General features: G+C 39.1%; 1 protein-coding gene across 2 annotated transcripts in view; it reads right to left on the minus strand.

Moving 5' to 3' along the window:
* The window catches only part of NGLY1 (N-glycanase 1), a 57,798-nt gene that overhangs the window by 35,594 nt on the left and 3,103 nt on the right, over positions 1-19,101 (minus strand). For both annotated transcript variants that reach the window (XM_024738178.1, XM_024738177.1), the window contains exons 2-3: positions 12,660-12,774; positions 7,877-8,122 (exon numbers count right to left, since the gene is read on the minus strand). In XM_024738178.1, coding sequence (XP_024593946.1) covers positions 7,877-8,122; positions 12,660-12,774 — 361 coding nt within the window. The remainder of the gene's footprint in view (positions 1-7,876; positions 8,123-12,659; positions 12,775-19,101) is intronic.

Consider the following 19,101-nt stretch of genomic DNA (forward strand, 5'->3'; position numbering starts at 1 on the left):
ACAAGAGATAAGGAAGGACACTACATAATGATCAAGTAAATATATATGCACCCAACACAGGAGCACCTCAATACATAAGGCAAACCCTAACAGCCATAAAAGGAGAAATCAACAGTAACACAATAACAGTGGGGGTTTTAACACCCCTCTTACAGCAATGGACAGACCATCCAGACAGAAAATAAGGAAACACAGGCCTTAAATGACATATTAGACCAATGGACTTAATTGATACTTATAGAGCATTCCATTCAAAAGCAGCAGAATACACATTCTTCTCAAATGCATGGAACATTCTCCAGGATAGATCACATGCTGGGTCACAAAGCACACCTCGGCAAATTTAAGAAAACTGAAATCATATCAAGCATCTTTTCCGACCACAACACTATGAGATTAGAAATCAACTACGAGAAAAAAACTAAAAAAACACATACACGTGGAAGCTAAACAATATGTTACTAAACAACCAATGGATCAATGAAGAAATCAAAGAAGAAATCGAAAAATAACTAGAGACAAATGAAAATGAAACACGACGATTCAAAACCTATGGGACCTGGCAAAAGCAGTTCTAAGAGGGAAGTTTACAGTAATACAATCTTACCTCAGGAAACAAGAAAAACCTCAAAGAAACAACCTAAACATACACCTAAAGCAACTAGAGAAAGAAGAGCAAACAAAACCCAAAGTTAGTAGAAGAAAAGAAATCATAAAGTTCAGAGAAGAAATTAATGAAATAGAGATGAAGAAAACAACATAAAATGTCAATGAAAGTAACAGCTGGTTCCTTGAAAAGATAAACAGAATCGATAAACCTTTAGCCAGACTCGTGAAGGAAAAAAAGGGAAAGGGCTCAATCAACAAAATTAGAAATGAAAAAGAAGTTACAACTGACACCACAGAAATACAAAGGATCATAAGAGACTACTACAAGCAACTCTATGCCAATAAAATGAACAACCTAGAAGAAATGGACAAATTCTTAGACAGGAACAATCTTCCAAGAGCGAACCAGGAAGAAATAGAAAATATGAACAGACTAGTCACAAGCACTGAAATTGAAACTGGGATTAAAAATCTTCCAACAAACAAAAGTCCAGTACCAGATGGCTTCACAGGCGAACTCTATCAAACATTTAGAGAAGAGTTAACACCTGTCCTTCTGAAACTATTCCAAAATATTGCAGAGGAAGGAACACTGCCAAACTCATTCTATGAGGCCACCATCACCCTGATACCCAAACCAGACAAAGACACCACCAGAAAAATTAAATTACAGGCCAGCATCTCTAATGAACATAGATGCAAAAATTCTTAACAAAATGCTAGCAAACCAAATCCAACAACACATTAAAAGAAGCATACACCATGATCAAGTGTGATTTATCCCAGGAGTGCAAGGATTCTTCAATATCTGCAAACCAATCAGTGTGATACACCATATCAACAAAATGAAGAATAAAATCCATATCATCATCTCAATAGACGCAGAAAAAGCTTTTGACAAAATTCAACACCCATTTATGATAAAAACTCTCCACAAAGTGGGCACAGAGGGAAACTACCTCAACATAATAAAGGCCATATATGACAAACCTACAGCTAACATCATACTCAACGGTGAAAGGCTGAAAGCATTTACTCTAAGATCAGGAACGAGACAAGGATGTCCACTCTTGCCACTGTTATTTAACATAGTTTTGGAAGTCCTAGCCACAGCAATCAGAGAAAAAAAAGAAATAAAAGGAATCCAAATTGGAAAAGAAGAAGTAAAACTGTCACTGTTTGAAGATGACAAGATTGTATACATAGAAAATCCTAAAGATGCCACCAGAAAACTACGAGAGCTCATCAATTAATTCAGTAAAGTTGCATGATACAAAGTTAATACACAGAAATCTGTTGTTTCTATACACTAACAGTGAAAGATCAGAAAGAGCAATTAAACAAGCAATCCCATTTACCATCACATCAAAAAAAATAAAATACCTAGGAATAAACTTACCTAAGGAGGCAAAAGACCTGTACTCAGAAAACTATAAGATACTGATGAAAGAAGTGGAAGATGACACAAACAGATGGAAAGATATACTATGTTCTTGGATTGGAAAAGTCAGTATTGTCAAAGTGACTATACTAACCAAGGCAATCTATAGATTCAATGTAATCCCTATCATACTATCAATGGCATTTTTCATAGAACTAGAACAAAAAAAATCTTAAAATTTGTATGGAGACACAAAGACCCCGAATAGCCAAAACAATCCTGAGAAAGAAAAACAGGGCTGGAGGAATCAGGCTCCCTAACTTCAGACTATACTACAAAGCTCCAGTCATCAAAAGAGTACAGTACAGTACAGGCACAAAAACAGAAATATAGATCAACAGAACAGGATAGAAAGCCCAGAAATAAACCCATGCAACTATGATCAATTAATCTATGACAATGGAGGCAAGAATATACAATGGAGAAAAGACAGCCTCTTCAACAAGCTGTGCTGGGAAAACTGGACAGCTACATGTAAAAGAATGAAATTACAACATTCTTTAACATCATACACAGAAGTAATGTTAAAATGGATTGGAGGCCTAAATGTAAGACCGGATACTATAAAACTCGTGAGGAAAACATAGGCAGAACGTTGTCTGATATAAATTGCAGAAATATCTTTTTGGATCTGTCTCCTAGAGTAACGAAAAGAAAAAGAAAATAAACAAATGGGACCTAATTAAACTTAAAAGCTTTTGCACAGCAAATGAAACCATAAACAAAATTAAAAGACAACCCACAGAATGGGAGAAAATATTTGCAAATGAAGCAGCTGACAAGGGATTAGTCTCTAAAATACACAAATAGCTCATGCAGCTCAATGTCAAAAAGAAAAAACCAAAAAAACCCACCACAATCAAAAAATGTGCAGAAGCCCTAAACAGACAGTTCTCTGAAGAAGACATACAGATGGCCAAAAAGCACATGGAAAGATCCTCAACATCGCTAATTATTAGAGGAATGCAAATCAAAACTACAACGAGGTATCACCTCACACCGGTCAGAATGGCCATCATCAAAAAGTCTACAAACAATAAATGCTGGAGAGGGTGTGGAGAAAAGAGAACCCTCCTACACTGTTGGTGGGAATGTAAATTGATACAATTACTATGGAGAACAGTATGGCGGTCCCTTAAAAAACTAAAAATAGAACTAACATATGACCCAGCAATCCCACATCCTAGGCATATATCCAGAGAGAACCATAACTCGAAAAGATACATGCACCCCAATGTTCATTGCAGCACTGTTTACAATTCCCAGGACATGGAAACAACCAATATATCCATCAACAGATGAATGAATAAAGATGTGATGTGTATACACACACACACACACACACACACACACACTGCAATACCACTCAGACACAATAAAGAATGAAATAATGCCATTTGCAGCAACATGGATGGACCTAGAGATGATCAAGTAAGTCAGACAGAGAAAGACAAATATCATATGATATCACTTCTATGTGGAATCTAAAAAGATGATACAAATGAACTTATTTACAAAACAGAAACAGACTCACAGACTTCAAAAACAAACATGGTTACCAAAGGGGAAAGGTCTAGGAGAGGGATAAATTAGGAGTTTGGGATTAACATATACACACTACTATATATAAAACAGGTAATCAACAAGGACCTACTATATAGTACAGGGAACTCTACTCAATGTTCTATAATAACCTATATGGGAAAAGAACCTAAAAAAGAATTGATACATGTATACGTATAACTGAACCACTTCACTACACACCCGAAACTAACACAACACTGTAAATCAACTATACTCCAATATAAAATAAAAGTTAAATTTAAAACAATAAAAAAATATATATCTTCATTTAAAAAAATCAACTAATTTTGTTATTTATCATTATCTAATATTATTTTTATAATTTCACTAATATAACCTCAAATGATAATTCTTTTAAACATATACATATAGTCATATACACAATGGGCAATAATTTCTAGAGTCATAAAAGTGTTGATGCAAAGTCCTCAACAACTTCATACACATTCTAAAAGCAGTCACATATCAAATAAAAGCGTACATTAGACTGTGCAATAAGCTGCCAAAGACTTATTTTAAGCAAATCATACGTCAAGAGTCACATGCTTTCAACCTAGATAAAGTTGCAAAATTGGAAACAATGCTTCTAACACTCTGAGGCTCAGTCTTTGAAAAACTGTCTTTGCTGTTTTGAACCTGCTTTTGGAAGGCAAAGGGCATAAAAATATATAAAGGGTTATCAGGAAGTTATTTCATATAAGAACACTAAATACTCAGCATGTATAACCAGCAAATTTAAGAAATCAGTTTGGTCATTAGGAAAATACAAATTAAAGCCACAATGAGATACTACTTAACATCGACTAAAATGGCTATAATAAAAAAGACATTAACAATTATCAATGAGAATGCTGAGAAATCGGAACCTTCACACTCTGCTGGTTAGAATGTAAAAAGGTGCAACAGCTCTGGAAAACAGCTTGCAATTGCTTAAAGCAATAAACATAAACTTGTCATACAACCCAGTGGTTCCACTTCTAGGAATCTACCCAAGAGAAATGAAAACATTTGCCCACACAAAGCCTGGTATGTGGACATTCATAGCAGCATTGTCCATAACAAGCAAACATGGCAAACCCAAATGTCCGCCATGGAATGCTATTCAGCAATAAAAAGGAAAAAACTACTAATACATCCTGCAATATGGATAAACCTCAAAAACATACAAAGTAAAAGAAGCCAGAAGCAAAAGACTATGTAATGTATCATTCATTTACATAAAATATCCAGAAAAAGCAGCAAAATAAATTTCTAACTACATCACCGTTTATTGAGCACCGGTATATTCCAGTACTTTATATCTTAAGGGAAAAACTTACTGGCAACTTCAACATCAATGACTATCACCTTGTCTTATATTTCCAAATTTTACTTGATACAGTTTCAACCAAAGAAATATATTAGGTGTGACACTCAACAGTGCTCAGGATTTGTCCAGTTTATATGCAGTTACATGCTTTGTTAATCTCTCTCCTGCTGCTTTACTTGGTCCATTTTAATTCTCAGTATCCCCGCTCAAAATGAGAAAGGGAGGAGAACATAATTGTCAAACTCTGTAATACAGCAATTAATGGTGATAAAAGCTTAAATAACAAAATACTTTTTAAAAATGTGTACTTCAGTGATCCATGAAACCAGGAGTTGGCTATAAAAAACAAGATTCATTCTAATTTCTCCCAACTCCCTTAAGGAATACAGAAAAAGATACTTCGTCCCAGGGACTCAAGAAGTTAAGAGTTAATATACAGTAGCCTTCTAAGAGCATATGTGTTTGCGAAAGTTTGTTTTCTTCTAAACTCTAAATTCGCTTTGACAATAGGATGACAATTTGTTTTTAGTGTAGTATCCAGGCCCTTTCTGGTAAGTAATTAAAGACCTCAAACTATAACCGAGGGGCTTCCCTGGTGGTGTAGTGATTAAGAATCCGCCTGCCAATGCAGGGGACACAGGTTCATTGTGGTGGCTTCTCTTGCTGCGGAGCACGGGCTTCAGTAGCTGTGACATGCGGGCTTCTGTAGTTGTGGATTGCAGGCTCAGCAGTTGTGGCTCGTGGGCTCCAGAGCGCAGGCTCAGTAGTTGTGGCGCACGGGCTTAGGTGCTCCATGGCATGTGGGATCTTCCCGGACCAGGGCTCGAATCCGTGTCCCCTGCACTGGCAGGCGATTCTTAACCACTGCGCCACCAGGGAAGCCCCTGTATCAGCCTTAACTGCAAAACTGATGAAGACCTGTTACCCAGAGGTGTAATGACACGCTTTAATCCTGTACATGAGTCCTGTATAAGGTACGTTAACACATACCCATAGAAGTATGTAACTCATAAGTAAATAGACACTTACTGGGTTATGCATTCAACATTTTATCACTGGTAAGATGTACAATCAAAAAAGAGTGGAAACCAGTGTCCTAAGGACTGGACTGGCTAGAGTTACTATTCTGTCCCAGTAGAGTTAAGTAGTCCCACTTTTCTGTTACTCTGTGGTAACTTTGTTCTGAATGAAGCAGCTGAGATACTTTACAGAAAGAATTACTGTTACCAAGAGCAAACCTTTAAGTCCTTTACAGTTTATTAAGCTTTCACATATGCTCTTATCTGATGCCCACGGCCACTTAATATCATTACTAGTTGATCCAATAGTATCCAGTAACAGTTTCTTGGAAGCATTCATAAACAATAGCTGTGTTTATTAGTATAAACAAACATTAGCTCTGAAGCTAATGAGAGGAGAAATATTTTAAAGACTTAAACATTAACCTAAGTCAACTGAGGCACAAAAGAATATGTTTTAGAAGAGTTAACCCTCCACAAAAATCTGGGAAACCACTCATCAAGAATTATTATTCAGGGGCTTCCCTGGTAGCACAGTGGTTAAGAATCCGCCTGCCGATGCAGGGGACACGGGTTCAAGCCCTGGTCTGGGAAGATCCCACATGCCGCAGAGCAACTAAGCCCGTGTGCCACAACTACTGAGCCTGAGCTCTAGAGCCCGTGAGCCACAACTACTTAAGCCCACGTGCCACAACTACTTAAGCCCACGTGCCACAACTACTGAAGCCCGTGCACCTACAGCCCGCGCTCCACAACGAGAAGCCTCTGCGCTGCAAGGAAGAGTAGCCCCCGTTCTCCACAACTAGAGAAAGCCCAGGTGCAGCAATGAAGACCCAACGCAGCCAATAAATACATGAATGAATGAATAAATAAATAAATAAATAAGAATTATTATTCAAAAGGACAGACACTCTCTCTTCCCCTGCCAGCCCCTACCACCTGCAATTCTTTATTTTTTAAAGACAAGCTTAGGGTATTCCCAGCCTACACTAAGGAATGACTGCCCATCATCTGACTACCAGGGAGGTTAGGTAAAAGGCTCTCCAATTATTCAGCTGGAGAAAATTAAGGGTAGATTTAACAACTGACTCTAGATGTAGAGTTCCAGTGTATGGAGGAGAGCAACCAGGTGTTTCACCAAAATTAAAAGAGGACATGAGTTTAAGCTGCCTACTGATAAAATTACTATAGAAAAGCCATGAAAATTTTTCTGACAGTGAAAATTTAGGAGTAAAATGCTTAAGGACCTTTATTAAAAGGGATTTTTTTGTAAACAGGGTAATTTCCTATTAAATAAGGTCATTTAAGTATACCGAGAATGCCTGTTAGACATCAGTAATTTGACTTCAGTTCTTCAGAAGTATATATGTATATGCTAACACCACTATCAGTAAATTAATGATTATTTACCTTAAGCCTAAAGAAGCCCATTTTTTATTGAATTGAGGTGCTGATAATGGTAGGTTGTTGGAATTAATAATTCCATGGCAGAGAGCAGCAGGTATTACATCAGAAGTGTCAAAGCAATAGAGGAAATCTTACTTGATGGCCGCACATCTGTCTAGCAAGTCCTTTACTTTTTCTAGGTTAAAGACATACGCTAATCTGTGCAACTGGTTTAAGTGCCACGGCAACAGGTACATTTACAAATGGTAAATTAAATAAAACCCTGGCTGCCTCAGAAACAATAAGCCACAAGTTAACGTTTAAAAGTCCAAATAAAAGACAGCCATTTCCCCACTTTTGTTACAGATCTGACAATTTTTTAAAAGAGCTCAGGAAATCTGAATGTATTAGAACTCTAAGAACCAAGAATGACTGAGACATAAATTCTGGAATAAGTCCTATTTTAAAGCTTTTGCTATATCAACACTTTGAAAGGAGCAGTCAAGGAAGGTTTAATTCTCACATTACCATTGGAGCGGACGGTGGATTTGATGACTGCCCTTCACTGTTCCCTGGATGCTGGGTTAACCCATTAGGACTAGAAGGCTGTGCTGTAGGAAGCTGGGTGCTGGCTGCAAGTTGCTGAGATAATTCTGCTTTGTGGCTCTTATCTGATCCATCCAATCTGCTACTTCTCTCTATGGCAATCAGGTCACGAATTTTTTGCAGCTGCTCCACTGAAGCTTTTTTAGGAAAGATAAGATGGGTTTCTCCCTGGAATTTATAAAATTAGGGAAAATTTTAACCTTTGCTTTATACTGACAGTCATTCTTACACAGTATATATAAAATGGAGCCAATACTACAGAACACATCATATTTTAACAATCTTTCTCTTTTCTTACCATTTTGGCACTTTTTAAAAAAATACAGGCAAAGGTATACTAGAAAATTAAGAAAATATGTCTCCTTGTTAGCATAAAATGTTTAGCCTGTTTTATTTGTTCAAAAGACCTTCAGAAAAATACTTTACCTTTTAGAAACACTGTAATGAGTCAGAAAGCCTCCTAAGAGATGCAAAAATGAACATTCCTATCTTCTCTGCAATAGTATATGATACAACTATTCTCCATGAAATTCCCTATGAAATAATGATACTATAGATACAGCCATTCAAAATGATCACTGGTCACATAAAACCAGTAAGAAGTTATATAACAACCTTTGAATCTTCTAAACTCAAGTCTTTAAGAAAAGCTACATGACTAGAAGTCTGTGTATGGAGTTCACTAATTCTTCCAAGATAACAAAAATTACATCCTGAGGGTCAATTCAAAACTATGGAAAAACTATTGCTATTTAGTAATACAAAGGTGGTCCAAACAAAAACAGACCATCAAACAATAAAAACCTGATTCTTTAAGAAGTGATTCATTTAATGAATCCACATAATATAGTCAGAGCGCTCTGAGGTACAGTAAACATTACAACAAAGCTCACAATGTAAAACAGTAAATTACAAAACAAACAAAAAAGTGAAATGAAAATATATTCCATCAAGGTTTAAGGGTTGAGAAGCAACAATGCTAAAACAGTAATTCCACCAACTGCAGATGAGATAACACAGTTGTTACAATATGCAGTGGACCAACCTGTAGATTGTGAGCATTTAAATTCAACTCCACAACTGAGAATGACCTTATTTCCCTGGTGATGGCAGATCTACAGGAATCAACTGACCAAGACATTACTCCACCACGACATGAAAATCAATTCCACGTGAATCCTTTTGAAAAAGCGGAAGAGGCCAGCAATCTCCATGTATTACCCAAAACAGCTGTAAAAAAAGACTACTACCATTTACTGCATTTATGTGTTTCTAGGTACTGTGCTAAGAAGCACTTTACCCACATTATCTGAAGAATTCTTAACAACCACCTTGAAAGGTAGGTATTGGGTTTATCCCCGCTTTTCACATGGAAATATGAAGCCTCAGAGAAGTTAAATAACCTACCTGCCTGACGCTACCAACCGTCAGAGCAAGGATTCAAACTGCATGACCTTAATCGCTATGCTATAACTGATTCCACCTGAGACTGAACAGAGATCAAAACCCACAAGCCTGTACAAATAGCTTGAAGGGTTGAGCAAAAAGCATTTCTACAGTTGTGATGATTACATACACAATGACTGGCACAAATTGGAACGCAGTGAATTTTCCAACAGGAGAAAGGAACCACTTCCTATCTATGATGAGCTCTGGGAAGAGAAACCAGACTCCTGGGTTAAAACCAAGCATGGAGGCCTCTGATCTCACACTGTGAATGGAGCGGCACTGAGGAAGGTACACGACACCGTGGCCGGAGGCGGGAGAGCCTGACAGCCATGTGGGTCTGTCTGGTCCACACTCCAGAGAGGGCCCCGGTGAGACAGAGGCTGCTCCCTTCCCTTCCATCTTTTCAGGACCAGTCCTAAAAGAATGTATGATTATGACTGAAGTGTCTGTACGAAAAAGTTTAATCGACAGCACTGTATTTTCATAAAAGGACAAAACTACAGGCTTAATGCACTAGACCCAATAACATTTTAAGAAACCAACGAGGATTCTAGTATTTAACAAAATCTATGTTTCTCAACGTGTTCTTGGTGAGACAGTTCTCACTGCCAGATGTGAGTCAACCCCGTCCCTGCTCGCTAAATGCTGGTGACATCTTCCAGTCACCAAGACAACCAAAACTACGGCCCTTGATGCCCCATCCTCCCCGAGGGTGGGGGCAGCTCCCAGCAAGAACTACTCCACTAAGCCAGCCTGATGGGTCACACGACCATTTGAATCCCAATCTTTCTCAACCTCCTCCTCAGAATTTTCATAAACAAGAATGCAGCCTCAGGGACAAGTGGGCACAAAGGTGTCCAGGATTTTAATGTGCAACTGAAAATTTCAGGACAGGTCTTGGATTCCTACTTCATCTCAAAGCCCACCAAGTTTCTTTCTGGTGGTAGAGTTCAGTCTCAGCTCTGTTGGCTAACACTGATAAAACATTTACTTCCTACCGTGTGAAGTCCAAAGCCAGCCAGAAACTCTAAGTATAAATTAGTCTTAAAGCATGATCACCTTTTCTGAAATTGTGACTCTACTTGCATCAAATACTACCGCAAGTCTCAATCTGGCTTGTTACCTGGCACTGGCGTGACCAACTTCCAAGTCTGCCTGGGACTGAGGGGTTTTCTGCGGGGCTGGACTTTCACTGCTAAAACCAGGACAGTCTCTGGCAAACTAGAGCGGTTGGTCATCCCTCCTGGCACTCAAGTATTTGCTGAATGAAAGATAAATATGATTCCACCGAATCTGTGACACTTCAACAGTGAGAAACGATGAGAAACTGAAACACTTCAACAGTCTCCAGGTGTCATTTACTTAATTTTCCTGTCATTTGACTCTCAAAAATCTGCATTTCCTTGAACAAATTCATCAATGTTCTCAATTTTCCCCATCTATAGTTTTAAATTCTTTAGGTTCAGATGTCTGTGAGCAACTACAAGCAGATGACACCATAATTTATACCTCCACCCTGGCCTCTCCTTTTGAATCATCAAAGACTCATATATCCAACTCTCTCCTTGACACCTCTACTTGAATATTTAACAGTATATCAGTTATAATTATCCAAAAGATGGGTCATTTTTTTCTCCCCTGCTACCTGCTACTCTCCAAGATTTTTCAACCTCGATGAATGGTACTCCCATCCACTCAGTTGCTCAAACCAAAACCCAGACGTCACCCTGATTCCTTCCTTTCCCTTACATTCCACATCTAGTTCATCGGCAAGTCCCACAGACTGCTTCAAAAAGAAATCCTGGATCCCACTACTCCCCCATCTCCACTGCTGTCGGTCTTTACTTCCACAAATATTTACTGGGTGCCCACCTGCTCTGCTCCTTTCCCAGCAGCCAGCACACGGGGAGCAACACAGACACAAAGCCTGTCCTCATGGAATCTAGACAAACCACTACCATTTCTCATCGAGACTAACGTGATAAGCTTTATAACCAGCCTCACTGCTTTACCCCTTGCCCCCACCCAGAACATCCAGGATATTCTCTTTCCAACAGCCAGAGCAATCTTCAAAAATACTCTTCCCTGCTTAAAACCTTTCAATGGCTTCCCATCCCACTCGTCATAAAGTCCAATCTTTACTGCAGTTCCCCAAACCCCAGGCCTGCCTCTGTGGCCACTTTCTGTGCCAAGGCTACTCCTGCTAGAGATCCTCCACACGTGTGGATCTTTGTGCCTGAAAAACCCTCACCTGAGGGCGTCAGGTATTTGAATTGCTTCTCATCACTCAGGTCCCAGCTCAAACATGATCTCCTCAGGGGCCTCCCCTGAGCGCTCGTCCTTACACAGCTGCCCATCACTACAGTTGCTTATGATGCTCTTTCCATGCCTTATTTTCTTCTTCGTGCTCATCTTTGCTTTCACACCTACCGTCTGTCTAACCTTCAGGAATGCAAGCTCCACGTGAGATGGGAGCTCTTATCTAACTAGTTCACCACTATATTCCCAAGGCCTGAAACAGAACCAGGGGAGGGAAGCAGAGAGGCGGGGAGGAAAGTACATCCCAGAGCAACTCAGCATATCTCCTTAACAGCTGCTACGGCCTTGCCAGTTGACTGCTACTGATTGCTTGGCCTCTAGAACCTGGCTGGACTTCTCTCAGTATTCCATAAACTAGAAATGGTTAAGCATATATGCATAAAGAAAACTCATCATCTTGAAAGCTACTTTCATTGTGTCATAAAATTAAACTATGCCACAAGATTCCACAACATGGAAACACCAAGCTTTTCTTTTGACCTAAAAACAAAAAAACCCACTGAGATTCTTTTCTCCTGTCAAGGAAGGGAACCCTTATGCGTGGTAACTAAACTCAACTTTTCTGTTTTTACTCTTCTCATTTCTTACTGGAGACAGGTGGTTGGACCCCCATCAGCAATTCATGTTTGCTCACATAGCAGGTTTTTGCTAAAAGTCTAAAGAGAACCACAATTTAGTCCTTGGGCTGCATGCCTGACCTCCCTATTCTAAAGGACTGAGATTGTAAGAATTCTCCCTGTGGGAGAGTTGTTATATTTTACTGTGAATTTAAAGCATATGGACTGTGACTTTTCAATGTAGAGTAAGTGAAGAAATAACTAGTTCCACAGTTTTCCAAAATGAATCAATAAAAATATTCTTATTAGAAATTATCTATCAACATTATAATGAATGCTCTGTACATGAACTGCAGAGAAGAAACGGTGAACATACTTACCTCTTCAAAGCCCATTTCAAATAAACATTCAACAGCTCCTCTGACAGGCAAGAGTCTAGTAGAAAAAGTTGTGTTTCCAATCCGGATAGATCTATATTTTTCATCATTAGGGTTTCTGATTAAAAAAAAAAGTCTGATTATATATAATAATTTACATTTTTCACCATGTTTTTGCATTCTTTTTCACATTTTATACTGGCTATACGCCTACGAGGTAGTAGAGATCCCAGCTTTAAAGAAAGAGGATGCACAGTCTAGAAAGACTGATTTTGTGATTTTTACCTCGTACACACTTCCTGCAACATTATTGTTTAACTTCACAGCTGACATAAGGGAAACCCACGCGACATTCTATTTCTGTGCTGTTAAAACTAGAGACCTTTATGAGTGTTTAGGTTGCTAAGAAAAAATTCCACGCAAGCTCCAGGCAGGGGCAGAAGGTTTTGCCTGTTTTCTTCTGATGGATCTCAGTCATCGAGAATAGCGCCTGATGGACACGTAGATGGTGGTTAATAAATATTTGTGAAATGAATGAATAAAAGAAACTAAGAAGCTATAGACAAATGAATCACAGCTCCTCAAAGACTACTTCTGACAAACATGAACCTTTACAGTCGCTTGATTTTTCTTTCTTCCCTAGACCAATGGTTGCTTTTACTATAATTTCTGTTTCAGCTAAAGATATATCTTTGTCACAGCAACTATGGTAATAAAATACAATGAAGATATGAATTTCTTTTACCATGACTAAGATTTTGAATAGTACACATGAGATGAGATCAGCACATGAAAAATCTTTGATTTGAGATTTGTAATAACGTTGATAAATCAGAAAGGCTGTAAAAAGAAAAATCAGAAAATAAAAGGTTAAAGACAATCAAGGTATTATACTCAAAAGGCCTTCTGAACTTAATTCAGGATGATAAGTAGGTTTCATATCTGATACTGACGCCCTTAAAATGGTAGTGGCTTCCATCAGTATGGCATTAAGAAAGACTGAGGCTGTCTCAGGGGTCCACAGAAGCAGTGCTGAGGCTATCAGCCTGGGGTCTGGGATTATGGGGTGGCCGAGTGCTGGCAAATGACCAAACACCTTTGTCCTAAACTTACACATGTTCTCTAGATATGGTGATATAAAAACCAAAACAGGGATTGTTAACTGTGGAAGTTTCAACAAATTTCACATTTGTTTTCCATCAAGCAGTTCCTGTTGCCAAACTGTCATAAATACTACACAAAACTTTTTAAACCTCTTTTAATTTCAAAAATTACACCAGTTTATTACAGAATATTCAGAGACAAAAGCTCCAAAGTAGTGTTACTTAAAATGTCCAGATTGGTGCTGATCTGTAAACACTTTGCTTTTCATCCATGAGGAGTACAGAAATTGAAAGTATTCAGTAATTATTACAGCAATTTGACACTGCCATGAAATTTTCATTGCATTTTACAAAAGTTAGGTCCACAAAGGATTGGAAATTAAAAATACTGTTCTTTACTGCAGGTCATTTGAAAATCACAGATAACTGAGAAACACAAAGAGATACAGATGCCTTACTCTTTTATTCTGTGTATCAGATCAGGGTTTCTAAACTTTGGCAATACTGACCTTTGGCCTTTGCTGTGATGGCTGCCCTGGGCACAGTGAAATGTTTACATCCCTGGCTTCTATACCACACTACATCATAAGCATACCGCTCTTTCTTACCACTTAAACATTAAACAGTGAACAATCCTACCTTTACCAATGCTAGTTACAGGTAAATGAGGCATCTTTTCACGACACTCAACACATTCCACAGGATGATAAACACATCAGCACCACCAGGATGGTATATCCCACTGGTGCAGAACTGCTTGAGCTATCTTAGTCTATTTTTTCCCCAGAGTTTCCAGATTTCTACATAATCAAAGTCTTTCACTGGGCTTAATTTTCTAATTTTTCTTCCCTTTTTCACACTAAAAAATTCTTATAAAACTTACATGAATTGTTCTGATATAGCTTATCATTTTGAGACATGTTTCAAAGGGTCGAAGCTGTTTCTCTGCTACAGGCTTTGTATAGCTTAGATTTTCCTTAGTTTCTAACGAACAATGTTCTATCTTTGTACAACATCTGTGGACCTCACATATCATTTATGTATTTTTCTCACTCAACATATATTGCAAATAAAAATTTGAAAAATGGCAATAACATCCAGGTTCCCAAATCCCAGCTTCCTCTTTTTAAAGGTGCTGAGCAAAACTTCCCTGGTGGCGCAGTGGTTAAGAATTCCCCTGCCAAAGCAGGGGACACGGGCTCGAGCCCTGGTCCGGGAAGATCCCACATGCCACAGAGCAACTGGGCCCGTGAGCCACAACTACTGAGCCTGCGCGTCTGGAGCCTGTGCTCTGCAACAAGAGGCCGCGACAGTGAGAGGCCTGCACACCGCGATGAAGAGTGGCCCCCGTTTGCCACAGCTAGAGAAAGCCCCTGCACAGAAACAAAGACCCAACACAGACAAAAATAAATAAATTTATTTTAAAAATTTGAAAAATGGCAATAACATCCAGGTACCCAAATCCTAGCTTCCTCTTTTTAAATGTGCTGAGCAGGACTTCCCTGGTGGTGCAGTGGTTAAGAATCCCCCTGCCAATGCAGGGGACACGGGTTCGAGCCCTGGTCCGGGAAGATCGCACATGCCACAGAGCAACTAAGCCCGTGTGCCACAACTACTGAGTCCATGTGTCACAACTACTTGAAGCCCGCGTGCCTAGAGCCCGTGCTCTGCAACAAGAGAAGACACCGCAATGAGAAGCCCGCGCACCACAATGAAGAGCAGCCCCCGCCCGCCGCAGCTTTGAGCAAGCCCACGCGCAGCAACAAAGACCCAACACAGCCATAAATAAATGAATGAATGTGTTGAGCAGACCAACCGTAGTCTTGAGCACAGACTGATGTGAAAGTCAGCCCCTGAAGCCCTCAAAGGCTTACAGAAGTTGGCCCCAGGGCCATCAGACCTCGGATCCATCAGCTCCCATTTCCTGCCCTTGGAGAAGTGCCATACAAACACTCCTGAACCTCTCACTTCACAGCATCAGCCTGGAGTGGCCACTCTCCTCAAGCCCATTACTACGCTCAGTATCCTGCGGCGTCTGAAGTACCCCTACGGACCTTTAGTTTTGATCTTCTTCTTCCATTAATTTAATTTTCTGTGCAGACTTTTCTCAATATTTTTTGCTATAACTCTTCGATTTTTTTTTCCCTATCTCTGGTGACAATTAACTATTTCTACGACTTTATTATTTATCTTGCTTGTTAGCAATTATCTTGCAACTCTTCGATTTTTTTTTCCCTATCTCTGGTGACAATTAACTATTTCTACGACTTTATTATTTATCTTGCTTGTTAGCAATTATCTTGCACCTTAGCTTGAGATTTCTTTTTCTGGTTGTTGGATGATGATGTTGAATGAATGAGGTTTGAAAGGGCAGCAAAACTTCCTAAACCTCACTCAACCATCACTTTGAACACACTTTGGTGCCTTCCTAGCTGTCTTACCCACAGATAGACAAACTGTTTCATTTACAGAAAATTAGCCTGTGTATTTACAACTGAATAGTAGGAAAAACACCCGCTTTGCACCTCAAAAGTCATAATCTACCATATTTCTAAGATTTTACAACATGTTAATAACAAGCCTCCCACTGAGTCACAGCATTCCTTTTCTCAGAAAAGGAAAGCTTAAATGTTTCTATTTCAGAAATGCTAGGAATTAAATATATCTGAGCATTCACTAGCTCTCTTCCTCTTTAGAACGCATAATCCCAGGAAGAGTTCTCACAAATGGAAATTTAGTATATGAGTGCATCCTATAATCTTGCTTTTTTATTACTGATGACAAAAGTTGGTTTGTAGGCCATCTGAAAAACTATTTCTAGTCCTTCTGAAAATCTGTTAGTGCGACTTACATGTAATTTTCAGAAACATCTCTCTGCCTTTAGAACATCTGGGAAGCATCTCTGGCTCTAACTCCACCATTCTCTGCAGCTGACAACAAGGGAAACATGTGCACGTAAACTAGCTTAACATGAAAACTGAATGAGACTAACAAACAACACGTGCCATGTTCTCTATTTCTTTCTATCTTTTGCAACAATCTTATAATGTAGGTATTGTTTGTTCCTTTTAAAAATGAGGAAACTGAAGCCCAGTTTACATACATTCTTAGGAAATGGCTGACTGGGACTTAAACCCACTGGTTCGATTACAAATACTCTCCACCATACAAGCTGCCAACAAACTCAGCCATCCTCAGTTGACAACCTTGCTCAGTTTCTCCAGGTGTCAGTAGTAACCCAGATGAGAAATCTCAAGTTATTTCAGGTACAGTATTTTGTCTCCTCCCGTTAGCAGCTCTACCCCTGGCACTCAGTCATCAAGGACTGCCAGTCCCTGACTACAATTCTTCTCTCTGTTACATCCACAGTTACGCTTATGCTCTGCAGTAGCTTCAGAAGTGAAACCCATGCCTTGTGTCTTCTCGCATCATTATTCCACGTGAATCTCTCATTATGCTTCTTTTTTGAGTTTAGAAACTACAATTACTTTCTGTTGCCTATCATGTCAAATATACGTTCTCTTACCAAACCTTTGTTCTCAGAACTGTTCCACACTAGGTCATCCAGCTATCTCCTCACATAAACACGTAAGTGCTTAAACACTGTCTTGGAATTAATTGTTCTCTAGATTTTATGCTGTGGCTATTTTCCACACCTGTGTCTTTCTCCCAGACGTATTTATTTTCTTTGAAGGAAGAAACCACTTTCCATTCTTGGCCCTTCCCAAATACACCCAATGCAGTTCATAACCAGTAACTGTGTGCAGTTTGCAAAGGAAATTAGTGGGAAATCAAATATTTTCTTTTACATCTTTATTGGAGTATAATTGCTTTACAATGGTGTGACAGTTTCTGCTTTATAACAAAGTGAATCAGTTATACATATACATATGTTCCCATACCTCTTCTCTCTTGCGTCTCCCTCCCTCCCACTCTCCCTATCCCACCCCTCTAGGTGGTCACAAAGCACCAAGCTGATCTCCCTGTGTTATGCGGCTGCTTCCCACTGTTTACGTTTGGTAGTGTATATATGTTCATGCCACTCTCTCGCTTTCTCACAGCTTACCCTTCCCCCTCCCCATATCCTCAAGTCCATTCTCTAGTAGGTCTTTGTCTTTATTCCTGTCTTACCCCTAGGTTCTTCATGACATTTTTTTCCCTTAAATTCCATAGATACGTGTTAGCATATGGTATTTGTCTTTCTCATTCTGACTTCACTCCGTATGACAGACTCTAGGTCCATCCACCACATTACAAATAGCTCAATTTCGTTTCCTTTTATGACTGAGTAATATTCCATTATATACATGTGCCACACCTTCTTTATCCATTCATCCAACGATGGACACTTAGGTTGTTTCCATCTCTGGGCTATTGTAAATAGAGCTGCAATGAACATTTTGGTACATGACTCTCTGCATTATGGCTTTCTCAAGGTATATGCCCAGTAGTGGGATTGCTGGGTCATATGGTAGTTCTATTTGTAGTTTTTTAAGGAACCTCCATACTGTTCTCCATAGTGGCTGTACCAATTCACATTCCCACCAGCAGTGCAAGAGTGTTCCCTTTTCTCCACACCCTCTCCAGCATTTATTGTTTCTAGATTTTTTGATGATGGCCATTGTGACTAGTGTCAGATGATATCTCATTGTAGTTTTGATTTGCATTTCTCTAATGATTAATGATGTTGAGCATTCTTTCATGTGTTTGTTGGCAGTCTGTATATCTTCTTTGGAGAAATGTCTATTTAGATCTTCTGCCCATTTCTGGATTGGGTTGTTTGTTTTTTTGTTATTGAGCTGCATGAGCTGCTTATAAATTTTGGAGATTAATCCTTTGTCAGTTGCTTCATTTGCAAATATTTTCTCCCATTCTGAGGGCTGTCTTTTGGTCTTGATTATGGTTTCCTTTGCTGTGCAAAAGCTTTGAAGTTTCATTAGGTCCCATTTGTTTATTTTTGTTTTTATTTCCATTTCTCTAGGAGGTGGGTCAAAAAGGATCTTGCTGTGATTTATGTCATAGAGTGTTCTGCCTATGTTTTCCTCTAAGAGTTTTATAGTGTCTGGCCTTACATTTAGGTCTTTAATCCATTTTGAGCTTATTTTTGTGTATGGTGTTAGGGAGTGATCTAATCTCATACTTTTACATGTACCTGTCCAGTTTTCCCAGCACCACTTATTGAAGAGGCTGTCCTTTCTCCACTGTACATTCCTGACTCCTTTATCAAAGATAAGCTGACCATACATGCCTGGGTTTATCTCTGGGCTTTCTATACTTTTCCATTGATCAATCTTTCTGTTTTTGTGCCAGTACCATACTGTCTTGATTACTGTTGCTTTGTA

Source organism: Neophocaena asiaeorientalis, unplaced genomic scaffold (genome assembly GCF_003031525.2).
Source record: "Neophocaena asiaeorientalis asiaeorientalis breed wild unplaced genomic scaffold, Neophocaena_asiaeorientalis_V1.1 scaffold691, whole genome shotgun sequence".
NCBI classification, from domain to species: domain Eukaryota; kingdom Metazoa; phylum Chordata; class Mammalia; order Artiodactyla; family Phocoenidae; genus Neophocaena; species Neophocaena asiaeorientalis.